At 44.9% G+C, this 25,780-nt stretch overlaps 2 protein-coding genes across 7 annotated transcripts in view; one reads left to right on the top strand and one right to left on the bottom strand.

Moving 5' to 3' along the window:
- SNX29 (sorting nexin 29) overlaps positions 1–506 on the bottom strand; it is a 199,543-nt gene extending 199,037 nt beyond the window's left edge. For all 4 annotated transcript variants that reach the window (XM_081887979.1, XM_081887982.1, XM_081887981.1 and 1 more), the window contains exon 1: positions 355–506. In XM_081887979.1, the coding sequence (XP_081744105.1) occupies positions 355–361 (7 nt within the window). In that variant the 5' untranslated portion in view covers positions 362–506. The remainder of the gene's footprint in view (positions 1–354) is intronic.
- A 2,432-nt stretch (positions 507–2,938) lies between these two features.
- GSPT1 (G1 to S phase transition 1) overlaps positions 2,939–25,780 on the top strand; it is a 38,106-nt gene continuing 15,264 nt past the window's right edge. The window contains exons 1-5 of one of the 3 annotated variants that reach the window (XM_081887992.1): positions 2,939–3,134; positions 21,326–21,373; positions 21,541–21,582; positions 23,292–23,519; positions 25,325–25,358. In XM_081887992.1, coding sequence (XP_081744118.1) covers positions 21,561–21,582; positions 23,292–23,519; positions 25,325–25,358 — 284 coding nt within the window. In that variant the 5' untranslated portion in view covers positions 2,939–3,134; positions 21,326–21,373; positions 21,541–21,560. Of the gene's footprint in view, positions 3,135–4,273; positions 4,950–21,325; positions 21,374–21,540; positions 21,583–23,291; positions 23,520–25,324; positions 25,359–25,780 lie in introns of those variants that run through there. The other 2 variants (XM_081887991.1, XM_081887990.1) reach the window with 2 other exon arrangements.

The raw sequence follows: 25,780 nt of genomic DNA, 5'->3' as shown, positions 1-25,780 counted from the left end.
GCCCTGGCCACGAGAAATATTCGTCGATGAGCAAGCTACACAAGCGCTAGTTAACAAAAAAAACTGCAATCGGAAATTAGTCGCTGGAAGGCGTTATCTGAAAACCCTTTTCTCTCTCTTTTTTTGTCAGGGTAAGATGCAGTTGCTGGCTCCAGGGATGCTGCTGCTCCCCTGTCAGCAGAGCGGCAGGGTGTCTCTGAGCATGCACAGAGCGGCATTAAGAAAGGTGGGAGCAGGGACGCTTTGACACCCCACCCCAGCACCACCCTTGCTGCTGTTGTTGTTGTGCGAAAGAGCAGCGCCTAGCCAGCAAGTCCACCTCCTCCCTTGCCAAGCAAAGCTTGCTCCACTCACCGCTCATGGCCGGCGACGGAGTTCCCCTCCGCGGGCGAGCAAAGCCTCCGGATCCCCCCTCCGACTTTTCCGACTCCTCCTCCGCTCCCGCCGGGGCTCCTCCCTCCCGTCAAAGCCACCAGCACTCCGCAGCACATTGCCCCTCCACCCGGAAGTGATCCTCAAGGAGCCCGGAAGCAAAACACTTAGAACCCGGAAACCATCTCAGGCCGGGGGAGTCATGGGAATTGTAGTCTCCATGGCGGCGAGGGTGGGGTAAAACCATGCTGCTCCGTCTTTTTCTTCCTCCTCCTGCTTCTCCTTGCAGTCGCTCTGAGCAGAGAGTCCCCCCTCCCTCTGCTTCCCGGATTTTGGGCCCCCAACTCATTATTTGCGTGTTAATTGCCTCGGGGTTGCAGCGCTCCCCAAGTAGTAATAGTAATACTGTAGTAATTTATTATTTGTACCCCGCCCATCTGGCTGGGTCTTCTCAGCCACTCTGGGCGGCTTCCAACAAAGATTAAAAATACATTAAAAGGTCACACATTAAAAACTTCCCTGAACAGGGCTGCCTTCAGATGTCTTCTGAATGTCAGGTAGTTAATTATTATTATTATTATTATTATTATTATTATTATTATTATTATTTATTATTTATACCCCACCCATCTGGCTAAGTTTCCCCAGCCACTCTGGGTGGCTTCCAATCGAGTGTTAAAAACAATACAGCATTAAATATTAAAAACTTTCCTAAACAGGGCTGCCTTCAGATGTCTTAAGATAGCTACTTATTTCCTTCACATCTGAAGGGAGGGCATTCCACAGGGCGGGCGCCACTACCGAGAAGGCCCTCTGCCTGGTTTTCTGTAGCTTAGCTTCTCGCAGCGAGTGAACCACCAGAAGGCCCTCGGCGTTGGACCTCAGTGTCTGGTTAGAATGATGGGTGTGGAGACGCTCCTTCAGGTATACTGGGCTGAGGCCGTTTAGGGCTTTAAAGGTCAACACCAACACTTTGTATTGTGCTCGGAAGCAGTTGTGATACCTTTACAGGAAAAGCTCTGCCTGGATCCCCACTGCAATAGATAATTAATTGGCCAGTCTCCAATATCTCATTCTAGGGCAAGGTGGTAGATAGGGTTGCCACCTTTGTTCTGGCAAAATAAAGAACAGGGCAGTGGTGGGTGGGTGACGATTCCCACACCGCCTGGTACTAAACTGACCAGTGCAATCCATTACAATCTATTGCCGCCAAATCGGATAGCTCCTCTGGGGTTTGTCACACACACACCCGAATTTGTAAATCTGACTGCTTTGCTACCCAGAGCTTAAATACATGACCTTTCACACATAGGCAGTACTGTACAGCAATACATGCAGGCCTGGGCAAAAAATTAATAGGGGATATTCCAAGGAGTGGATGAACTTTGTTCTACGTGTTCAATTACTGAAGGACAGAAAAAATATTAGGGTGTGTCGCATTGCCTCCAACTAGCCAGAAAAGGACAGGGCTGTGTAAACACAGCTGTCATCTAGTTCTTTATATGAACAAATCATCCATCCTAGTGGGAATACTTGAGGCCTTTGCAAACTTGAAGGACAGGACTATCCAAAGTGCCCAGACTTGTTCCACAAGCTTCCTCTTTTCCCTGGAACAGGAAGCTCTGGGAAAGGGTGTGCTCAAATTGTTCAGGAACAAAGCAAGGTACAGTAGTAGACTCATGACCATTTGTGTAATGCGGGCAGGGTGGAGTCAGCGAAATCCTTGGCGTTTCTCAAAATGCACAAAGCTACAATTCCCAGCACCACTGACAAACTACGGTTCACAATATTGGAACAGGGTGCTTTAAATGCCTGGTGTGTATGCAGCCACACTTCCTAAAGGTGCACCTGGCTTCTTCAATATACAGCTTCTGGAGATTGCTGAAAGTGCACCTTTTTACCCTGGCTTTTGACACTTGAAGTATATATTTTAAGAACCCATCTCATTTTTGTAATTGGTTTAAACTGTTTTAAATAATTGTGTTTTAATGTTGTATCATGCCCTGGGACCTTAGGGTAAAGGGTGGGTACCGGTAATACTTAAATGAATAATAATAAGAATAAAATTCCCTATCCTCTTACCTATCATTCATCAGTCTTTCACCCTGTAATTGGAGAGGCAACAATATCAAAGGGACCATCAAGTACTTTCTCACCAACACTGTAAAAGCACCTGTTAGGCACCATAGTGTCTTGCTACCTGAGACTCCTATTACAGTTCAAGCAGGTCAGGTCATTCAATGCCCTCTTTTTTGCCATTGCCTTTCTCATACTGCAGCGATGTTGTGCTGAAATGTGATGGCAGTAGGACAGGTCTTCTGGCACAGCACTGCTGTGGAACACTGCCCAGGGCTACATGTGGGAGCCCAGCATCTGATTCTGCATGCTTAACTGAGAAGTGGAGGTGGTGCTTATCCAATGATGCAGAAACGTGCTGGATGCAGCCGCCCAGAACTTAATCAGATAACAGTAGCTGTGTACAGGAAGAAATATTCCTACTGAACCACAGGTAAGAACAGCACCTGGAAGCAGGCTTGTGTTACGCCGCGCACAGCTAATTTGTTCGGTTTCGTGTACAGGCGACATTGTTCTGGTAACTGCCATCACACACCGCTTGGGTGAAACCCTGTTGCATGATACAATCAGACAACACATTGAACCAGGTGATAGCAGAGTACAAAACGGTGCCAGAGCGTCTACTCCGAGCCAGCGTGATGCCAAGCCGTTTGCAACATGGGAGACCTATAGGAGCTTTGTGAGAGGTAAACTGCAGTTGCATGATTCTTTGGAGGGAGCTATGTGTTTTAAATGTGTGCTAAAATGTACTTTAATGGTAGATGTCACACCATGTATTTTATGGGTTTTTTAAATCTTGTATTTTTATGTTGTGAAACACCCTGAGATCTACAGATGGAGGTTGGTGGTATACAAATTTGATAAATAATAACCTAAGGAGCAGGAAGCAGACAGCCTGGTTTACCCACTGGGCTGTTTGCAAGCAAGAAAGCAGACACTTTGGGGGCTGGCTTGAGGTTGGTGAGCCAGTGCCCCATTCACACTAATGGACCAGCCTCTACTGGTTTAATTACAATGACTGGGAAGAGGCAGGTTGAAAACCAGTGTGAACCAGTGGTTAGTGTGTTGCGTCTTGGAGACCAGGGTTCAAATCCCTACTTGGCCATGAAGCTCACTGGGTGACCTTGGGGGGCAGTCACAGCCTCTCAGCTTACTCCACAGGGTTGTTGAAGAATTTCACGAGGAGTGGAAGAACAGGTTCATCACCTTGAGCTCCTTGGAAGAAAAGGTGGGATAGAAATTCAATATATAAAACTGTCCATGTGGCAAACTATGTTATCAAGCACGTGCTGTGCAGCAACCACGTGGAACACAATCTGATTCATTCGATTGGAAAATATTTAGTATTACTCCTTCCTTCTTCGGTAACAGCACCCACTTGTCCTTTCTCGCTCCTCTGTGCGAGGAGTGTGGAAGGAATATCCCTGTCTATATTTCCTCCCTTTTACGAAATGCTTCTATCAACTTTCTTATACATCCACGAAACTACATTCCCCATCTCCTTTCGAGAGTAAGCGCATGGTCCCGCCTACGAATGCGAAGCGCAAAGCCCTCTGGGTCTTGTAGTTCCTCTGTGCTACGTTTCGAAACCTCACCAGTGAGAGAGGGGTGATTGGAGATTGAAACAGGAAGGCTGCGCAATGGCCGCTGGGAGTTGTTGTCTTCTCATCGGCTCGATTCGCGAGAGGTGCGGAAGCGGGCGAGAGCGGCGTCCCTCACGTCGCCTCGTCACCCGGCGCGCGGCCCCCCGGGAGTTGTAGTCCCCAGGCCCGGCGGCGTGCCTACCGAAGGCAGGCACGCGGAGTTGACTGAGAACTACCAAAATGGCGGCCGGGCGCTGATGCGGGAGGAGAAGGGCGTACGGCATCTCGAGGAGGCCATCCTGCGTCGCGGCGGTGGGGCGCACACGCGGAGCGGCCGGAGCGAGCGCGGAGACGACGACGACGACGGTGGTGCCGCGTTCCCGGCTGCCGCGCTTTCCCCTCCCCCGCCCCTTCCCCTCCTGCCGCCGCCGCCCCCCACCTCAGCCCGCTTGCCTCCCAGGACGTCGGGAGCCGCTTCGGGAAGCGCAGAGGCTTGTGGGGGGGCGGGCAGAGACAAAATGGAGGCGAACGGCAGCAGCGGCAGCAGCAGCGACTCGGCGCCCGACTGCTGGGACCAGGCGGATATCGAGCCCGGCGCTGGCCCAGCCGGCTCCTCCGCCCCCGGCGCTGCCGCCGCCGACGTGCCCAGCCCGGCCCAGCTCGACGCCGCCTCGGCGGAGCAGCAGGAGGAGCTGCTGGGCGCGGCCTTCAGCCGGCACCTCAACGTCAACGCCAAGCCCTTCGTGCCCAATGTCCACGCCGCCGAGTTCGTGCCGGCCTTCCTGAGGGGAGGCCCAGGCCCGGCCTCCTCGTCGTCGCCTTCCTCCTCCTCCTCCACGTCCTCCGCGCCCGCGCAGGGACTCCCGCCGCCGCCTTCGCCCCCGCCGGGCCTGCCGCCCCTGACGTCGCTGCCACACGGTAACCTCGCCGGGGAGGAAGGAAAAAGGGTTGGGGCGGAGGGGGGGGGCATCGCTCCGGGGTCGCTTCGGTTCTGGAGGCCTTGAACTTTGGGGCGTTTCAACAGACCCTGTTGAGCCCCCAGGTAAGTCGTGCGTGGGATTGCAACCTTAAAAATACAGTCATAGTAATCAGATATATATATTTTTTTAAAACAACAACCTGTGCTCAGATCACGTGCAGTTCCTTATTACGGCCAGTTGTAAGTAAGTGGTGTATTTATTATCCCTCACTCCCCCTCCTTTCACCTGCTTAACTCAACAATCCTGCGAGGTAGGCTTCAAAGAGGATCAGCTGGCCCAAGGCCACCCAGCGATCTTCATTACTGGGAGATGTTTGCCTCCTCTCTCCTCCCAGCTGGATGGTCTAACCTCCCTACTGCCTTGTGTGTGGTTTTTTTAGGGAGGATGTGAGTTAGGCTGGTGGGCCAGGAGCCCAGATTAGGAAGAAGGAAAGGAGCAATCCAAGTACAGTATTTGAACTTTTTAGAAATGGGGGCAGAGAGGTGGTCATGTTCTTTGGGTGGTAGCAGATGGGGAGAAGGCGAGGCCAACGTGGGCCAACTTTAGCAATGTGCCCATGAGGGGTTTTGGAGGGAAGGCCTTAGTTGAGTGGGGTTGGGGTGACCCTTGGTGAACCTTGAACACCTGAGGGATTGGGGTAGGGAGAGGTCCTGTGTTGTGCTTTTTTCTGGCAGTAGTGTGGAGCCATGCTGACTGCACTGGGACAAGCAGAAATGAGGAGTGACTCAGGGCAGCTCAGTGGCTGTGATGCAAGGCAGGACGTCACTTGCCTACGTTGGCAGAGGAGGGGAAAAGTCTGTTTCCGGTTATTAGAAGAGTTGCTATGAAAGCCACTCGGAAAGACTTCCTTGATGCCATTATGTTCCTAAACCACCTGTTAACATGACGGGTTTTTTAATATATAAAAAAAGGCTGTGACCTTTTCCCCTTGCTCCTCTAAGGAAGCTTTCTCCCACAGTATGCTAGGCTGAAAAATAGCAAGCCAAAGTCACCCAGGGAGCTGGAAATGGATTCTCCCTAGTTCAGCAGTCTTATCAACTACATTACACTGGTTGTCTTCCAAGGTAGCAAAATATAAGGAAGGCAACCAGTGTAGAAAAGAGGATATTGTAATCTGAAGACACAGGAGAAGTAATATAGCGGATATGAGGAGAGAGATTTTAACATGGTGAATTACACTTGAAAGGTAGTTCTTACAGTATTCGTAGTGGGTAGAATGATCAGATCAGCAAAAACTTTATTTGAATGTGTGTTGTGCACTTCAGATGTTGTATTTCATATAGGGGTCCTTGTGGACTCTTGGTAGTGCGCTTTGTTTTTTTTAATCCAGATATATTACCTACTAGGCAGTAAAAACCCTGGTGGAATTGGAATCTTGCACATGGGCATCTTTTTCACCAGGTGGTACTAAGCATCTGACTTAACTTAGGTTAATGGTGTTAGATTTATGCTGCTATTTATTTTATAGGTTGATTAAGCTTATTCATGCTTAAAATGTCATGAAATACTCTGGCTGTTTTATACCTCCATAATACTGTTACTGGAGCTTTCCCTTAACTTGAATCTTAGTGTTTCCTACAGTGGGTGCTTGAGTCAGTGGCTAGGTTGGAAATGGGGAAGGGATAGATGTATTGCTTCAAGGTCATCAGGTGAATCAAGAAGAATGGTGCAACATGCTAATGGGCAAAAAAAAATGAGAGGCACAAATACAAGATGGGTGACACCTGGCTTGAGAGCAGTACATGTGAAAAGGATCTAGGAGTCTTGGTTGACCACAAACTTGACACGAGCCAACGGTGTGACGCGGCAGCTAAAAAAGCCAATGCAATTCTGGGCTGCATCAATAGGAGTATAGCATCTAGATCAAGGGAAGTAATAGTGCCACTGTATTCTGCTCTGGTCAGACCTCACCTGGAGTACTGTGTCCAGTTCTGGGCACCACAGTTCAAGGAGGACACTGACAAACTGGAACGTGTCCAGAGGAGGGCAACCAAAATGGTCAAAGGCCTGGAAACGATGCCTTATGAGGAACGGCTAAGGGAGCTGGGCATGTTTAGCCTGGAGAAGAGGAGGTTAAGGGGTGATATGATAGCCATGTTCAAATATATAAAAGAATGTCACATAGAGAAGGGAGAAAGGTTGTTTTCTGCTGCTCCAGAGAAGCGGACACGGAGCAATGGATCCAAACTACAAGAAAGAAGATTCCACCTAAACATTAGGAAGCACTTCCTGACAGTAAGAGCTGTTTGACAGTGGAATTTGCTGCCAATGAGTGTGGTGGAGTCTCCTTCTTTGGAGGTCTTTAAGCAGAGGCTTGACAACCATATGTCAGGAGTGCTCTGATGGTGTTTCCTGCTTGGCAGGGGGTTGGACTCGAGGGCCCTGGTGGTCTCTTCCAACTCTTATGATTCTATGATTCAATTCTATGATTCTAATGGGAACTGTGAATTGGAAAGCATGCCTTTTCCTAATATCTCCATAAGATTTGCAGTATTTGTGGCAAGACTGCCTTAATGTAAATTATCCAGTTTCAAGCAACTTTCCTCTTGGCTTTACTTTATTAGGTAGGCTTGATTCTGAGTCTGTATCCCATTCTTTCTTCAGAAAGCTCAGTGCAGCTTACATGATGCTCTCGTACAGGCTCATATGTAGTCATGGGCCAGACTGGGACCTGCTTAAGTTTTTATTCCCCCTACCCCAATCTTAAATGTGTTCATAGGGTGTCTACATGATCTTGTAGTCAGGACCAAATCACAGCTAGTAATTATAGTTGAGCATGTTAGCTAAGGAATGTCCCATGGATTACTTTCTGGTTGAAGTGGGACGCTCAATTGCAGCAAAATCCTGTGCATGTGTTACTCAGAAGTGAGCCCCATTGAGTTCAAAAAACATACTTCCTAGTAGCTACTCTTTAGGTAACGTTTGTAAAGTTAAAAAAAATGCTTGCAGGCAGGGTTTGTGTTTTTTGTTTTAGTTGGGAGAAAGTTGGCTTTTTGTTATTTCAAGTTGTCAGTGAGGTGCAGATAACTAACATAGCTCTGTGAGGGATGGGTCTAGTAATTTCTGCACATTTACCAGGGTTGAAATAAGAATACATGAGATGAAGTTGGGTTCCAAATAAGTCCTGATTGCCACTCTGCTTCATAAATTGAAAGCTTTCTTGGTTTTTTACCTATGAAAATAAAAGTTTGTCCAAGCTAAGATATTGCATATCTTGAGAACGTCGCACTCACGGTTTCCTATCATCTCAATTAACTGGTTGAATATCTATTTGCTCTACATAGGTATAAAGATGCTTGGCAACACTGACTGACATATTCCTGGGGATATCATAGTTGTTTGGGTACTTTCACAACTGATAGCTGAAACATGATGTATATGTATCCAAAGACACCCTTAATTACTAGGAATGACTGAAAATGAACACTTCCCATGAAGTCTCTATCATATCATCTAGCTGACAGGCAGCCAAGCCACTATGCTGATATAATATGTGGTGTGTGTGGCCTCGTGCATAACATTTCATAGATTGGGAGCAGGATCTGTAGTAACAGCAGCTGTCATACTGTACCATACATGTGACAGTTTAGAGATGTAAGGAACTTTTTCTCATTCAGTTTCTGACTATCCTTGTGTGATCGAAGAGCCTCTGAGCCTGGAATATATCTCTGCATACAGAGTGTAAAATGTTAGTTACTGTTTCAATTCATATACATATGCCTGTGGTGGCTAAGTCAGGTTTGAGTATTTAAGAAAGCTTTAGGCATTCAGTATCAATATGGTACCATGGGCTGGGTTTCTTTAGGGGGAGTGTTGTCACTGTTGAGCTCTTGTACTGATTTATGTGGTTCACTTTGGTTGTGTATTTTATAGTGCTTTATTTTATTGTTTGTGACTACTTTTGTTATGTTGCGTGTGTTTTCATTTTGTACACGCCTTGAGCATGGTTTGAACTGTGGAAAGGTGGCATTCCAAGGAGAGTGCCAGTCTGGAAGTTGCTTGGGCATAATTTAACATTGGAAAATGTTTCAAGAGCAGTGATTCTTAAAAAGGGAGGCTTTTAAATTTTTACTGAATGGGTGTTTGGTTGGAGCACCAACCCACACCCAGTCAGTTCATTAAGCAACGTGATGCAGGAGCTTATTTTATTTGACAGTGCTACTGTAGACTATTTTTTGTAAGATAGAAAGCCTGGGGCTATTTATTTTACTAGCTTCACTTTTATCCTACTTTTTGTCTCCAGAACTCAAGGCAACATTCATGGGTTACTTGCAGTGTTCAAAATTTGCCAGGATGGCGCCTGATTTGTCCACCATCTGGAGCTGCATGCCTGGGGATCCTTGGATCTTGCCTGTTTTCACACTTTAGCAACACACCCTGTAGAATTCTATCCATTATATTTTATCTTCCCAATCAAAATGAAATTCAGGAACCAAAAACTCATATTGAAAAATATGGCTTTTGAGCCATCCAGCCGAAAATAGCCACCAGGTATTCTGTCTGGCAACTGTATCCCTGATTTAAGGGGCTCATATATCTGAATTTCTAATACTGGTTACTTGCCAGGCTTAGGTCTGCTTAACTTGGAGAAGGAGCTGCATCAAAGCCAATGCGACTCTTTATGTCTTTGTATATTCATGATCTTTGCTTTAATCTTTGTAACACACACAGAGCTACTCAACTACCTTTACTCCAATATTTGTTTGATTTGTCTTGACTGGAGAGTTCAGGCTAGTTTCTTTTTTATTTTTAGGCTTAGGAAGGCTTGCTTGATAGAGGATGAGTGTCCCATCTCTTAACACTCTTATCTCAGCCAGCTCTCTCTTTCATCTTCGTTGATGCTTAGTTCTGAATTCTTAAGAGAGATAGTGGACTTCCAGATCACTATTCACTGCTGTGTTGAGCAGATTGCTAGTTCCTGCCCTGAGAGTTTATCCAGTGTAGATCTACTCAGAGTAGATCCACTGAAATTAATAGCGTTGCTAATGTAAGTATTGAATTCAACGGTCTACTCTGTAAAGCTCAATTGGATACTGCCCTAAACTTTTGTAGCAAAGGCCTGCAGTGAGGAGCTCAACCACATCATAGGCATAAAGCATGGAATAGCATGAGTATTTTGTTGTGTGGAGCTCTAGAGATAGGATTTTGTTGCAAGAAAGAGGCATTATGTAAAGCTGGTAAGAAGAGGACAAATATGAGCTAGATCAAGCTTCCTCAACCTTGCCCCTCCAGGTGTTTTTTGGCCTACAACTCCCATGATCCCTAGCTAGCAGGACCCAGTTGTCAGGGATGATGGGACTTGAAAGTCTGAAAACATCTGGAGGGCCAAGGTTGAGGAAGCCTGAGCTAGATGAAAACTAAAAGACTCAATCCAGACAAGACAGATGTTCATCTCCCCAGGTTAGTGGTGGCCAACTTGTTCTGAAGGGGGTTGCAGTCAGCAGGTTTCAGTCTGAGGGTGCTCATGATGTAACTTTCCCACTGGAGGCACCTGTAGCATGTGTCATCCAGAGTGCCTTTTACCGCCTTAGGCACGTCTTCAGGCTATGACCCTAACCTGGAAAGAGACAGCCTTGATTCAGTTACACATTTCATGCTAACTTCCCATTTAGAGTACAGTGGTACCTCAGGTTACATGTGCTTCAGGTTACATACCCTTCAGGTTACAGACTCCACTAACCCAGAAATATTACCTCGGGTTAAGAACTTTGCTTCAGAATGAGAACAGAAATCATGCTCTGGCGGTGCGGCAGCAGCAGGAGGCCCCATTAGCTAAAGTGGTGCTCCAGGTTAAGAACAGTTTCAGGTTAAGAACAGACCTCCAAAACGAATTACGTTCTTAACCCGAGGTACCACTGTACTCTGTGTATAAGGCTGCTAAGCAAAGAGAAAGACTGAGTGGAGAAGGGCTGACTTTCTTTCGTCCGGCAACCCTTTTCACACAAAGCCCTTCACTGCATCTTAAATCTGGCCAGGAGGCAAGTGACACTTCCATTTTTAGATGGAAAGTACTTGCTTGTAGGTTAGGATTGGGGTTGAAGGCATGCTGGGTCTGCCCATTCTTGCATAGATTAGGGTTGTGTTTTACAGGAATTGATTTCTGTCATCAGTCTTGCTGTGCTGCAGAAGCAGTCTGGGATGCCCACATGGTGTTGTGAGATCAGAACTGCTCTTGACACAAAATAACTGGTGATTCATCTTGGGCCTGTTGATGGGACTATCACCCTACCTTGCTTGCATTCTTGTCTTTGAACAGGAAGGCCGAATGTAGCGAGGAGATGACATAGTTCCTGCTCAACAAGTACTGCTGTCTTTGGGCGGTTAAATATTTAATGTTCTTTCCTTGTCTTCTCCCAGACCTTATTGCAGAGTTCACTTTAATTATTGCTTATTATTTGCTTTGCTAAATGTTCACAGGGAAAACAAAAGGGTTGTGTCAGTCAGCAGTAGGCAATGTTAATTCATTTAGCGATTATTACCTTGGCTCATGAAGTACATTTTTTTGTTGATATTGTTAGAAACAAAGAGAAAGCATTTTGGAAGATCTGCAAGCTTCTAAAATGCATGTTTCACCAGTTTCTTCAAAATGGTTTCTTAACATTTCTGTATACATTAAATAGACTTCATTTGAACCCAATTATGTGTTAGATGTCAGAGCTTGTTTCACTGTCCAAAGTAGTTAGTTCCTTTCCCTCTTCACTAAATTATGCCAACCAGGCCACAAACATCTGGGCTTCTTTTGGTAGAAGGGCGTGGTAAAAATCTAATTATTACAATAATTGAGATAGGGAGCAGGCTTTGTAGTCTGAGGGTATGGACGTCAGACAACTGTGAAATGCAGTGTCTGCCAATTTTTGTATTCAGCACTAAGAGAAGCATACCTGTAACATTGGAAAGTTTATTTGGAAGCAATAATAATTTTATTATTTATACCCTGCCCACGTGGCCTAATGTTTTATTACAGGACTTCTTGAAAATATTTCATGACTGGACTGTCCATGCATTGTTGCTATAGAAAAATAAAACAAAAGCCCTTACGCTTTGAGGGTTTCCTTTTGGGACATTCACTGCTTTGTTTACTCGACAACCACACAGGTAATAATGTCTCTTGGTGCTCTTTGAACTTCTCAGGAACCAATCTGGAATGTCCAGTTCTCCCTTTTGTTGTAGTCTCTGCCCTGTATTATTTTCCACAGTCTTTTTTATGAAGTATAATAAATGAAGTGTGGTAAGTCAGGAGCCACAGGTGACATCTAAAGTAGTATAGTCAGCTCACAACTTAAGTGCATTTAGCTCGTGCGACTTCAGCTTTATGCACTTGGCTGAAAAAATGAAAAGGAGGGCAGGTGTCTGGGGGGTGGTGTCAGCAATCCCACCTGCCATTGCACTCGCCTTTGGAGAATATGCTTTGACTATATGTGATTTTGTCTTCATGCACCAACCCCAGAATGTAACTCCTGCGTAGGTTGAGAGTCGACTGTATAGTTAAGCAGTCTGAATTCGAAATTGGGTGTTGTGGCCTCTACCTTGGGATACAGGTTTCAGTGTAAGGGTGTTGTTGCTGTTGGTGGTGGCATCTATCTGTCTCAAGGGACAATGGAGTACGTTTCCAGGGGTGAAGTCAAAGTGCTGTGTTAGCAGCACCAAAGTGACCTTCTCAGGATGCAAGCCTGGACAGTGTGTATGGAGGTCCTGGGCTGCCCAGACACCAAGACACATCGCTGACGTGGTCCAAAGGAAAGCAGAGCAAAACGTTTGGCGGCAGTTTGACTTCAGGAGTTTCTAGAAAGAGGCATACAAGGTGTCATCCAACCATCTTAGGGACTCTACTCCAAATTTTTGTAAGGTTTACTCCATAGCCTTTTCTTCTCCCAAATATATTCCACAAGGCAATGGAGGTTTAGGATCAGAGTTTTTATTCTCCTGGATGGGTTACCTTTCCAGGTTGATGAGCCCCATCTGCCCCTCACTTTCCACTACAGCACTAGCAGAAACTGCCTTCATATGTGCAAGCCCGTTATTATAGAAATATGATTCAGTTTTTCAAAACCACATATTTTTGATTATGTAATAATTGGGATGATGTACCAAGTTCCTGTTTTTGTTTATTCTTCTCGAATATGTGGTGTCTGTCCTGTGTTGCCAACTGCACATAACAAAATGGATTTCTCTCTCGCCCATTACTGTTGCTACTAAAACAGTCATGTTTTTAATTTAGGACAGTTCCTTCTTATTGTGCCTGTATAAGGATTTTTTCCCAATGAGTCCATATGTGCCTTGGTGATAACGATGTTGCTTACATTTAAATAATTTTGCTGTAATTTGTTTTGTAGCTTCCCTGGATAGCTTTACCAGATAAGACAGTGTTTGTTGCTGAACACCCTGTGAGCTTTTTTCTCTGTGCTATCAATATGTGTGATTATTCATAGAGTATAAGAGGATAGGTGCTTGCTCCGAGGTGCTTCCACAACCTGTAATTCAGCACAGAGAATACAAGGGAAGGAGAGAGGAGGAGGAAGAGGAATGTGTGTGTATTTCAGTTACGTGTATGTAGGCTTAGTTACAGTTCAGGGTGATGACAAAAATTGTTTCTTTTTTATGAGAAGAGACACCACATGTGCAGCCTTACCTGAAAAGCTACTAGTGCACATTTGTGTGTTTATTATCTGCCCATGTTTGTTAGTAGTTTATTTAGAATTTCTGAAGTCCCAAATTCCCAAAGCAGGTAACCATATACAGTGCTGCCCCGCAAGACGAATGCCTCGCAAAACGAAAAATGCGCAAGACGAAAGGGTTTTTCGGTTTTTGCGTCGCTTCCCTATGGGCTTGCTTTGCAAGACGAAACTTCTTGCGAGTTTTTTTCCTTTTTCTTAAAGCCGCTAAGCCGTTAATAGCCGCTAAGCCGCTAATAGCCGTGCTTCGCAAGACGAAAAAACCGCAAGACGAAGAGACTCGAGACTCGCGGAACGGATTAATTTCGTCTTGCGAGGCACCACTGTAATGCACTGATACTCTGAAATGGGGAAAATTGAGTTGCCTTGCCAGATTGCAGGGAGCTGATACTCACTTGCCTCAGGCAGGCAAGCAAGTACAGAGTACAGTAGTTGTTTACAAGCCTAATAGGGTGTTGTCCAAAAGCAGTACCAAAGTTTGCCCTTGTAAAAAGATGGAAAAGTCCAGCAAGTTTGGCTTTCTGTTGCAGTCATCAGAGTTAAAGGAGGCTTTGTAACAGTCACAACTGAAGTGTACGACGACAGTTGAGCATAATCTTCAGGGGAATATTTAGGGCAAAGAGTTTGATAATACGTTATGTACACTTCTCTCCTCTCTCTCTCCCACACACACTCAATTATGGTAAAGTTTATTATTTATATTTTGCTCTTCCACAATGATTTGTGCCTAAAGTGGCTCCCATTGCAAAAATAAATAAATAAACAATGCACATTTAAACACAGAATTCTTATGATGATAAAATAAACACACGCAAGCAAAAAGCACAAATAAAATGGCACAGCAAACAAAAAGTCCAGCACCGGACTGACTGAAATCAAAATTTAAAAGGCCTTGGAAAAATACCAAGTCTTCCACGTGGAGAAGGGATTTAAAGCACATTAGGAATGGATGTGAGGGATATTGAACTTCCCCCAGAATTACTTAGTTTTCTTTCTCCTTGTGCAGCTTAGAGGAGGAAAGCACAGCCTAGGGCAGGGGTCAGCAAACCTTTTCAGCAGGGGGCCGGTCCACTCTCCCTCAGACTTTGTGGGGGGCCGGACTATATTTGGGGGGGGGTGAATGATTTTCACCCGCCCACAAAGAGGCCTGAAGATGCTTCGCTTTACCTGTCCCAGTTGTCATCCCAATAGCCGCAGTTGGGCTTCTCCAGCCAGCCAGGTGCCATAATGGGGTAGGAGGCTGCGTTGGCCGGCGAAAACAGAAGCAGCAGCCCCAGTGGAGGAGCTGCAGACAGAGGTAGGGGAACCGGGGCGTCACTGGAGCTTTTACCCACCATCTGCTGCTGCTGTTGCCGCTGCTGCTTCCCAAGAGGCACTGCGGAGAAGAAGATTGAGCTGCCCGCCAACCTGCAAGTGACCCACCTGAACGCCATGGGAGGAATGAATGAGGCAGGCAGCGACGAAGAAAGTGTGCAAGGAAGTGGTGTAGAAAAGGGGTGCAGAGAAGGAAGGAAGAGCGGACTGAGGGAGAGGGAGGAGGAGCAGGAGGAAAACGCAGCAGCAGCCGGCGTCACACGCCCCCTTCACAGCGCCACCCTGCTGAGGCGGGCAGGCAGGCGAGCCGACCCGACCCTTGACGGCACCTGGCATGGGGCAAGATTGCTCCATCCCTGAGGATAAAAGCGCTGCTGAAGGAGGGAGAGGGAAAGAATGTGTGCACTGGCGATCCACACGGCGATTCCTGGGCCGTCCATGGGCTGGATCCAGAACGCAATTGGGCCTGATCCTGCCCGCGGACCTTAGTTGCCAACCTGTGGCCTAGGGGGAAGGATTCAGTTCTGCTAATCACATGCACCTTAAATCTCTCCCCCACTCAAACACTTTTCATGAATTCAACATGATGCAAGTTGGGTCATGTGGGTACCACAACTACTTCTCTGACTTAAGCAAGGAGGAAAGCCTTTCCAAAAAGTTACAAATGTGGGAAACAATGGGTTGCCCGCCTTAGAAATTTAATGTTATTTTAAAAGAATTTGAGAGCTTTCCAAGGATTCTTGTAAGGATTGTGCTTATTCTAATGCTGGGTCTCCATAACAGAATAAAGTTCTAAAATGACCTTGATGGAGTGGAAAACTCAACCCAAACTAACATGAAATCCAGCAGAGACAAGTGCAGCAGTTCTGCATTTTGGGGTATGGGTAGAAATCGAATGCACAGCTATAGGATTCAGGGTAACATGATTTGGCAATATAGTACAGGTGAAAAAGGTTTTGGATTTGTAGTTCATCACTGAATACGAGTCAGCAGTGTGAGTTGGTCTGCATTCTACAGTTTTTATTTTTATCATGAAGTTGCTATTGGAAGGAGTACTTAAATCCGGAACTAGAAAGGTTTAACTAGATAGTTTTCTATGTCACTAAATTTATTTTATTTAATTTATTATATTTCTGTGCTGCTTTCAAAACACACACAAATCACAAAGCGGCTTACATACAATAAATAACTATAACATAGTAGAGCATCCCAGTTAGAACATAAATCATATAGAATAATTAACAAATCATCAGTAAAACAACCACCTTCTATAAAAGACTATTAATAAAACAACTAAAAAAATAAGCTAAGCAGCACAACCACAACAAGTCGTGTAAGATTCACAAAGCATTACTGCACTCATAATTCACAAAACAAAATTAACATTTACAATCTTACAACGAAAACCAAACGAAGCACTTGAATTCACACACACACTCTCTCCTCACCCCATGATTCATAATCTTCTACTCAGTTCATCAAAAGACACATAATGCCTATGGCAGCAGCTCTGTTCTGAAGGCTCCTAGGGCCCCAAGGGCCAGGCAGGTGGAAAAAAACGTTGCCTGATGGCCAGCACAAAGTCTTGTTCCCCTCACAGTTCTTCCTCTGGAAACAGTTCCCTTATGAAGGCTGGAGGGTGGGGCAAGGCAAGTGGAAAAAGCCACTGCTTGATGGTCAGCACAAAGCCTCATTCCCCTCATCATAAGCTTGAAGCAAGATTTTGACCTCTACTCTGGTTTAATTTTCCTGTTTTCTCTCCATCTTTTTAAAAAAATGATAAATATTTACAGTACAGTGGTACCTCGGATTACATACGCTTCAGGTTACAGATGCTTCAGGTTAGAGACTCCACTATCCCAGAAATAGTACCTCGGGTTAAGAACTTTGCTTCAGGATGAGAACAGAAATCATGCTATGGCAGCAGCAGGAGGCCCCATTAGCTAAAGTGTTGCTTTAGGTTAAGAACAGTTTCAGGTTAAGAACAGACCTCCAGAACAAATTAAGTATTTAACCCGAGGTACCACTGTCATAAGGGACGTAGGTGGCGCTGTGGGTTAAAGCCTCAGCGCCTAGGACTTGCCGATTGAAAGGTCGGCGGTTCGAATCCCTGCGGCGGGGTGCGCTCCCGCTGCTCGGTCCCAGCGCCTGCCAACCTAGCAGTTCGAAAGCACCTCCGGGTGCAAGTAGATAAATAGGGACCGCTTACCAGCGGGAAGGTAAACGGCGTTTCCGTGTGCAGCTCTGGCTCGCCAGATGCAGCTTTGTCACGCTGGCCACGTGACCCGGAAGTGTCTCCGGACAGCGCTGGCCCCTGGCCTCCTGAGTGAGATGGGCGCACAACCCCAGAGTCTGTCAAGACTGGCCCGTACGGGCAGGGGTACCTTTACCTTTACCTTTTTACCACTGTCATTGCACAAGAATAGGAGATTCCATGTTTATAAGTATAGAGCTGCATCCAAAGTTTTGCATGCACAAGCGCAGCTCCTGAGCAGCATCAGTGTGCCATGTGGTAAACCGCTCTTGCAAACAAGGGGACTCTCAAAAGCAGGTAGTGGCATGACATGGGCACCTGCTCTTTAAAGGAAATGTTAAATCCCACTGGGCGTGTTTGGCCACTTCAGTGTGACTTAAAGTAGTTCCCTGTCCCTAACGTATTTTTTGGATTAGTAATTCACTGCCATTTGTGCAAATGATAGAGGATTGCGACATTTCTAAGCTCACTTTCCTACATTCCTAGTGATTATGTAGCATTAACTCCTTCCTTCTCCCCTGTCTTATTTTAAGGCAGTGGTTCTCATACTGCTCTTGAAGCAAAAGAGACACAAATTGAAAAGCCAGTTGGTTTTTCTTTCTTACTGCTTTCTCCTATCTGTGGATGGTTAGACCTGCAGAGACTTACAAAGAATGAGGGAGGAAATAACAAATGGATTGCCTAAATGTCAAAACCATAGAAGGTCAGGATTTCCCCCAAAGAATCCTGGGAAGTGTAGAGTTGTTAGGACTCCTATTTCCGCCGCAGAGCTACAATTTTCAGAGATTCGGCGGCAGTCCTTTTTCTCAGAGAAGTCTGGGAACTGTAGCTTTGTGAGGGGAATAGGGGCTTCCTAACAACACTGAGCACCCTTGATAAGCTACACTTCCCAGGATTCTTTAGAGGGAGCCATGGCTGTTAAAGTGGTACAATACTGCTTTGACTGTATAGTGTAGATGGGGCCTAGGATTATGTTCCCCAGCAGCAGCAATTTGGATGCTTCTTTGTGTTCTTGATAAGGGGGTGGATGTCATGACTTCCCCCTTTTGTTACCAGCATCCGATTCTCAAGAGGTGAGCGTTCCTCCATCCCCCTTATAATTGGCTCCATGAAATTGCAAAGCAGGAGGAGTTGAGTCTCTGGAGGAAGCCTGCCCTCTCCTCTGTTCTAAATGTGGGCCTGCTGATCATTATTTTGTTGTAGCACACCGTGTTAAGACTTGCTGGCTAAATTGTTTAAACCTTTGGACAGTGACGTGGGGTGGGCAGATTTCCAAGGATTTATTATCACTATGGGGGGGGGGGAATCAATTTCATAAGTATATTAGCAATATTGAAGAATATTAGGCAAGCCTGATGTTTTCATAGCTGTAATGAATGTTTTTCAGGTGATTGTCCCTATGCAAGTCAGCAAATTGCATATAGTTATTTGCGTTGCTGAAATTTATTGCACCAACAGTTTTCAGTACTTTTGCTTCTCTTAAGCTTAAACAAAATGAGGGAAGTACATGATAATGTATTTAGATTTTTACGAGCACATATTCCAGTTCGGTTCTCCTTAATAGCATCTTTAAAGCACATTAAGTGTGCCTTAATTTGCTTCCTCAAATATTTCAGGTGTAATACTTGTGGTGCATTGGGGCATAAAATTAACGTGGGGGACTTTTTTAGCTTTGTTTACTAAACAAAGGTAAAGTAAACATGCTGAATTAGAACACTCCCTAGGGTAGGGGTAGCCAAGCACTGGTCTTCAGCTGTTATTGGACTCCCAACTCCTATCAGCCTCAGCCACCATTGCCAATGGTATGGGTAATGGGAGTTGGAGTCCAGCAACATCTGGAGGCACGGCACTATGTTAGATTCCTTGGCTCTAGGGCAGGGTTTCCCAAACTTGGGTCTCCAGCTCTTTTTATTTACTACAACTCCCATCATCCCTAGCTAGCAGGACCCAGTGGTCAGCGATGATGGGAATTGGAGTCCAAAAACGACTGGAGACCCAAGTTTGGGAAACCCTGCTCTAGGGCATTAGAAAGAGTTTTTTAAAAACCCACTACACATTACTATAATTTATATCAAGATTTTATTTCCAGAATTTTTTCCAGTGCAGCATTTTCCAGAAAACCCATATCACTACCCTTGGAGGATATGTCATTAGTGCCAGCCACTTCCCGCACAATTGTACACTCTGTCCAGTGTCATCTAGCATTTCTAATTACTGCCCTGAAGAGGGTATTGCTGTTGCCTTTGTATCTTCTGTGTTCTGCTCTGCCTGACCTGCATTCACCCTTCATGCCTGTAATATTGGCCTTCTGCCAGCATGGGCCTGCTTTGCTCTATTCTTTTGGAGCCTGCAGCGCAAGCAGAACCAAAAAAGTGGCTGAGAGTCTGGTTCCTGCAGTAGTGTGAGCAGACAGTACGTTTACTTTACAAATCCACTGGTGTGCTGTAAGCCAGCATTCTGAATTACTGCCAAATGCTAAGCAGGGTATACAAGCACACATCTGATTCCCACCCTACACCAAAAGAGAGATTTGTTATTTTAAATGTGAAAAGTAAGTGAGTACCAAATATAACCAGATTTTGCTGGGCATTATGGCTTATGGATAGGGACACGGGTGGTGCTGTGGGTTAAACCACTGTGCCGCTTGGGCTTGACAATCGAAAGGTTGGCGGTTCGAATCCCTGCGACGCGGTGAGCTCCCATTGTTCGGTCCCAGCTCCTGCCAACATAGCAGTTAGAAAGCACACAGTGCAAGTAGATAAATAGGTACCCCTCCGGCAGGAAGGTAAACGGCGTTTCCGTGCACTGCTCTGGTTTTGCCAGAAGCAGTTTAGTTATGCTGGCCACTTGACCTGGAAAAACTTTGCAGACAAGCGCCGGCTCCCTCGGCCTGTAAAGCGAGATGAGCGCCGCAACCGCAGAGTCGTTCGCGACTGGACTTAATTGTCAGAGGTTCCTTTACCTTTACCTATGGCTTACAGAAATCAGCTCCCCGAGTTTGGTGCTTTTGTGCATTTTTGTATTTTCTTTTTCTCTGTTTGCTGTTTTGGCACTTAGTTTCTTTTATGTGAATATTCTAATCTGTATTTGATCTTGCTAGCTTTAAGTAATGCATAATTTTTATAGTGAACATAACTAAGTTCAAATGCATTAAAATGAAATTTAAGGGCTTCAGAAGCATTTCAAATTCGTATTTGGATCAACCAGCTAGTAGGGAATCTGGGAAACAAACCAGATCTCCCTTCTGCATGTTTGTCCTATGTAATGATACTTGGAAAATTACTCCTAACCGCCTTGGTGCTTCAAAGTTCAACATGTTTGTAAAGTGCTTAGATTCTTCTTGCAACAGGGCCATTAGAATCACAACCTCTGGAGTCTGATTCATTTGATGATACGGGCAAATAGATAGCTTTTTGTGTGCTACATTGCAAAAAAAAGATTGTTTTTAAATTGGCAAATTTTAAAAGGGCACATTTAGCAACAGTAAGCCATGTTTTAGGATTACGTGAATGAGCAGCAGTGAGCCTTGGTCTTGGACCCCCACCCAAGCATGTTCAGAAGGTTTTTTTTTAATTGACCAGAACTCCACATTATATCAAGACTGATTAGTTTAATCCATGGCTTGTTTGAGCAAGCCAAGGTCAAGCCATGGCTTATGATCCTGGCTTACTAGCAAACCACTGGCTAACCAGAGTTCCTTGAGTTTGAGTGTTACAGGGAACTTTAGTTCATTTAAAAGTGGTTGCTTTTTACGTCCTTGTGGCATTGCTGGAAGAGGGGAGAGAGAGCACACAATTTCAAGGCTTTCTGCTGCTTTAAACAATGGGTTTGCATTGCATGCAAAACAGGGCAAAGTGTCCCAAAAACCTCACCAAACAGATTCGTATGCATGTCTCAACACGTGCGATTTTAAGGAGTTCAGGGAATAGGATGGGGGCAACCAGTAGGGTGAAAAGCCTAGAACCCTTTCCTTGTATCTACTTCAGATTAGCTGGCTGTTCTGGTTCTTGAGCTTTTATTGAAGGCAGTTATCTCTGTATTTATATCAATGCTGAATCTCTTTATTTGTTTAAGGGGCATCAGCAGAATCTTCACAAGAGGAACAGCCGTCACCTTGTGAAGGTAATATGCTTGTGTTTGCTGGAAAATCTAAAGTGGATCTAATTATGTGATTTAAAATACATTGTTAAACTTTTGCTAACATGCTGTGTTCTAAACACATGTTTAACCATGGCATCTTGAGTTAACGTCACATATTTAACATTCTGTATTTGATTCTCATTCAACAGGGTCAAATGCTGCTGTCAGTATGGAAATCTCAGAACCAGTTGGTAAGTGCAGTTGTGTAATACAGCTAGAAGTGCTGTTTGATAGCACTTGACTTGTTTAATTGAAGATACTGCAAATTGAGTCTTTGCTGTTTTATTGTGACAGACCATAGTGTAGCCCCTTTGTACCTGTATTTGAAAATATTTCAAGCCAGTGGGCAGAAGGTAGATCTGAACATCTACCAAAAGGTCTGGGTGATTTGAAGTTGGTGTGCAAAGGTTTCTGACTACCACTTGTTAAACAATAGTATTGAGAAGGGCTTCTTCCCCTTTAAACTGAACTTTTAAAAGCCGCAGTGCAGGTTGAGGGAATGGAACTGAATTCTTGTGTAAAATGACTACGATCTCATACGGAAAACAAACTCCTCCTGGGATCAGCATGCAGTCAAGCATTTTCCTTAATTCCTTAAGTGAATGGTATCTAATGTTTTCATTCTGCAAACAGAAGAAGTTTCCATTCACACAATAACCCCTTCCATGAGCATACTCTTCCTTGAATGAAGCAAGAACTTTGAATACCATCAAGTGTGTTGTACTCTCCCTCAAGCCACCCTTTTGTCCCTGCCTCAGTTGAAGGATGGGGAACCTCTGGCACACAAGCCAATCTATGTCTTCCAGAGTGTCTAATTAGGCCCATGAGGCCATTCTTTTAAAGCCTTACCCACCTACCAAACAGATGCTGTCGATCCAGTGCCAGCTAGTGGGCAGGGCAGGGGGTTGGTTCTTCACTGACTGTACCCCCCCAATTCCACTGCTGTGAAAGAGTGTGCATACCCAAACTCTGAGCTGGATTTAACTTTGCTCATCAGCTGGTGAACAGGGGTTAAACCCTGCTCGGTTTGACTGTGCACATGCAGCCAAGTTCAGTGTGGGGCTGTTTGCAAAAGCTGATGAGTTTTCAAACAGCGCAGAGTCCTTTGTTTTGCAAGCAGTCCCAAGCTGCTCTTTAAAGCTTCAAAAACCAAAGATTCAAAGAGCAGCACAGGTCTGTTTCCAAAAGGGTTTTCATCCAGTCTCCTGCTGCACTTTGAAGTCCCAACAGTCAAGATTTCAAAGCATAGTGTCACCTAGTGTCACTATGAGTAGATTTCAAACAGCTGAAATCTGCCTACCCGTATTCTTCCCACCTCTATTGTGGAATGTCCAATAAGAGTATATTGATGTCATGCTTCAAATTCTCAAATAGTCTCATACTTTAGGTAGACTGACCAGTTTTCATGGGCAATTTTAACTCAGTAGGTAGCACATGAGGCTCTTAATCTCATGGTTGTAAATTCGAGTCCCATGTTGGGCAAGATCCTTGTTCTGCATGGGGTTGGACTAGATGACCCTTGTGGTCCCTTCCATTTCTGTGATTATATTTGAAACACTTTGAACATGAGGAAGGAAGGGAGCAACTGTATAATCTTGACGCGTTTTGTGTGTATTCTGCAACTGAAAATTCTGTTGTGTTAAAATAGTCTGCTGATACCTATAAATTGTAGCATGCTTTGAAAATGACTTGTAATAACCAGTTTAGAACAAAGCTTTTGGAAAAGAAGCCTCAGCCAGCAGAACAAGATCAGAAAAAATGGAACTTGCAGCAGTAGAACTTTTAACTGCTCAGATGTAACATACCTGCCTTTGAAGTACGGCTAACCTTTTGTTTTCTCCTAAAAGAAAGCAGATGAAAATTTTCCATTTGTTCAGATAAACTCTTTGTTAAATTCCAGTAGAAAACGGAGAAACGGAAATGTCCCCTGAAGAATCATGGGATCACAAAGAAGAAGCTATTGAACCTGAGTTAGCAAGTGGACCTTCTGGAGATGCAGGACCTACCGAGGAAGGCACCCCGGAAATGATGGAGGAGGAAGAGGAACTACCAAAACCTAAATCTATGATGGCACCACCAGGTGCTCCCAAAAAAGAACATGTAAATGTAGTATTCATTGGACATGTAGGTAAGCTGCTGATAAGCGCAGGGTGGGTGGGTGCATTATATGTTTTTTAACCTGATGTTATTACTGGGACCATCTTTTTTTTTTATAAATTTTTATTAAGACCATCTTTAATGTTTTCAGAGTATACCTTTTTAGATGCTAATGTTAGAGTCTATATAAAATTGCAGGTTTGCCTTTCATACAGTTTGGCAAAAGTTTAAAGAATATGATACGTTTACTAGCGACAGTGCAGGCTTAGGCATGTCTTCTTTGAAGTTCAGTGGGACTTGGTCTCAGAGGATTTTATAGGATGGCAACCTAATAATTATCCTCCTCGGAAGAGTTCAGAATAGTGTGCATAGTCAAGCCTTCCTTTATTCCGTGTCTCACCAAAACAAATAGGTGCAGCAGAGAGTGACTCATTCACGATTACTGCTGAGTAGACATCTGAAGCATAGGAAGCTGCCATAATCTAGATCACACTATTTGTCTGCCTAGCTCAGTATTATCTTCTTTGATTGGAAGCAGCTTTCTAGAGCAGGGGTCGGCAACCTAAGGCCCATGGGCCACAAGCGGCCCATGGGGGTTATTTAACTGACCCATGGACCCCTGCCACCCGCTTGGGGACCCCCGCCACCCGCTCGGTCGGCTCCCGTGCGCCGCGCTAAACCAGCGCGGAGCAGGACAGGGACCGCCTTCCATGATGCTGGCCGGCTTCCCATTGGCCGCAGGAAACTCCTGCAGCCAATGGGAAGCCATGCACGCCTACTCTGTACCGGAAGGAGTGCTGGAAATAGCGTTTGTGCATGCTTGCACGCGCACACTTCGGCCCACCGTGGCATCTGCAGGACCGTGAACTGGCCCAAACCACAAAAACTTTGCCGACCCCTGCTCTAGAGTCTCAGACAGCAGTGTTTTCAGTGCTTGCTACTGAATCCTTTCAAGTGGGTGTGTAAGGGTAGGTCCAGTGGTACCTGTTATTCAGGAATACCTCTGGCTATGCAGGGAACCTTTGGCCCTCTGGATGTTGTTGAATTACAACTCCCATCATCTCTGGCCATGATTGCTGAGGCTGATGGGAGTTGTAGTTCAGCAACATTGAGGGCCAAAGTTTTCCTACACTTGCTCTAGCCATATGCATTGCCTGTCAATTAAATGACTTGGTTGCAGTTACGCATAAAGCTGATAAACCTGAAATTAAAATGGTTGATTAATGCATAATGCAACAGGGAGCGGGGAGGAACTGCTAATTAGAATTCCTGCTTGCTCATATGACGTGGTGTCTGGGCTCTTTCTCCTTAATAATAAGTCTCCTTGCAGGGAGAGTAAAATAAATAAAATGCTTCTTAAGGACACTGACATCTAGAACTAATGCTGTGGACTTTAAAAAGAAAAAAAACAGAAGCAGCAGCATACAGAGAATAGAAAAGGGTATGATTTGCTTCACATCCTTTCAAAATCATTTGCACACTTAGTGTGCCTTCATATGTTCATTACATCCTCCTTTACTGAACAACTTAACTCTCAAACTGCCCAGTTAAACTCCGTTATTGGATCCACTCATTTTGTTGCTAGTTCATTTTATGAAGCAATGCATTTTTAGAAAAGGAAAATTTATAACAATGGAAGATTTTTCTTAGCATCTCCACAATTTTTGACCCCGCATCATTGGTGATATGATGAAAAGATATGAAAGACAAAAGAACATCATGATGGGGAAATCCAACGTTTTAATGGAATGGGAGAAGTAGCTTAGGTGGTTGGGGAAAGCTTACTTTGAAAATCCATTTTTCTTAAAAAATTGCTCTCTACATTTTTTTGGCTAGATGCTGGCAAATCAACAATTGGAGGACAAATAATGTAAGCAGTTTAATTTATCAAATCTTTGAAACGTTTGTGCTTGATTGCTTTTGTTGACGTAGACTTACCTGCAGTGCAGCATTAGTCTGAATCTCTTTCCAATTGTTTTCTTTCTATTGTGAAGTCTATTGTAAATGCCCATAGACATTTTCCTAACCTTTCCTGTAATTCTACAGTTTAGACCAGGATGGTGAACGTGAGGCCTTCCAGATGTTATTGGACTCCCATCTCCCATCAGCCTCAGCCAGCATGACCAATAGAGATGATGGAAGTTGGAGTCCAGCAACATCCAGAGAGCCACAGGCTTCCCCAGTCCTGATACAGATTACAAAATTGTCATATGCCCATACTAAATGCTGTTTCTCAATGTAAATGTTTGATCAAAACCTGCTTCTCATGCAGCACTGTAGTCCAGGTTTTTT

The sequence above is a fragment of the Podarcis melisellensis genome (genome assembly GCF_964234715.1).
Source record: "Podarcis melisellensis genome assembly, chromosome: 14".
Taxonomy (NCBI): Eukaryota; Metazoa; Chordata; class Lepidosauria; order Squamata; family Lacertidae; genus Podarcis; species Podarcis melisellensis.
Note: the sequence above shows the minus strand (reverse complement) of the source record. Positions and strands in the feature narration are given on the sequence as shown.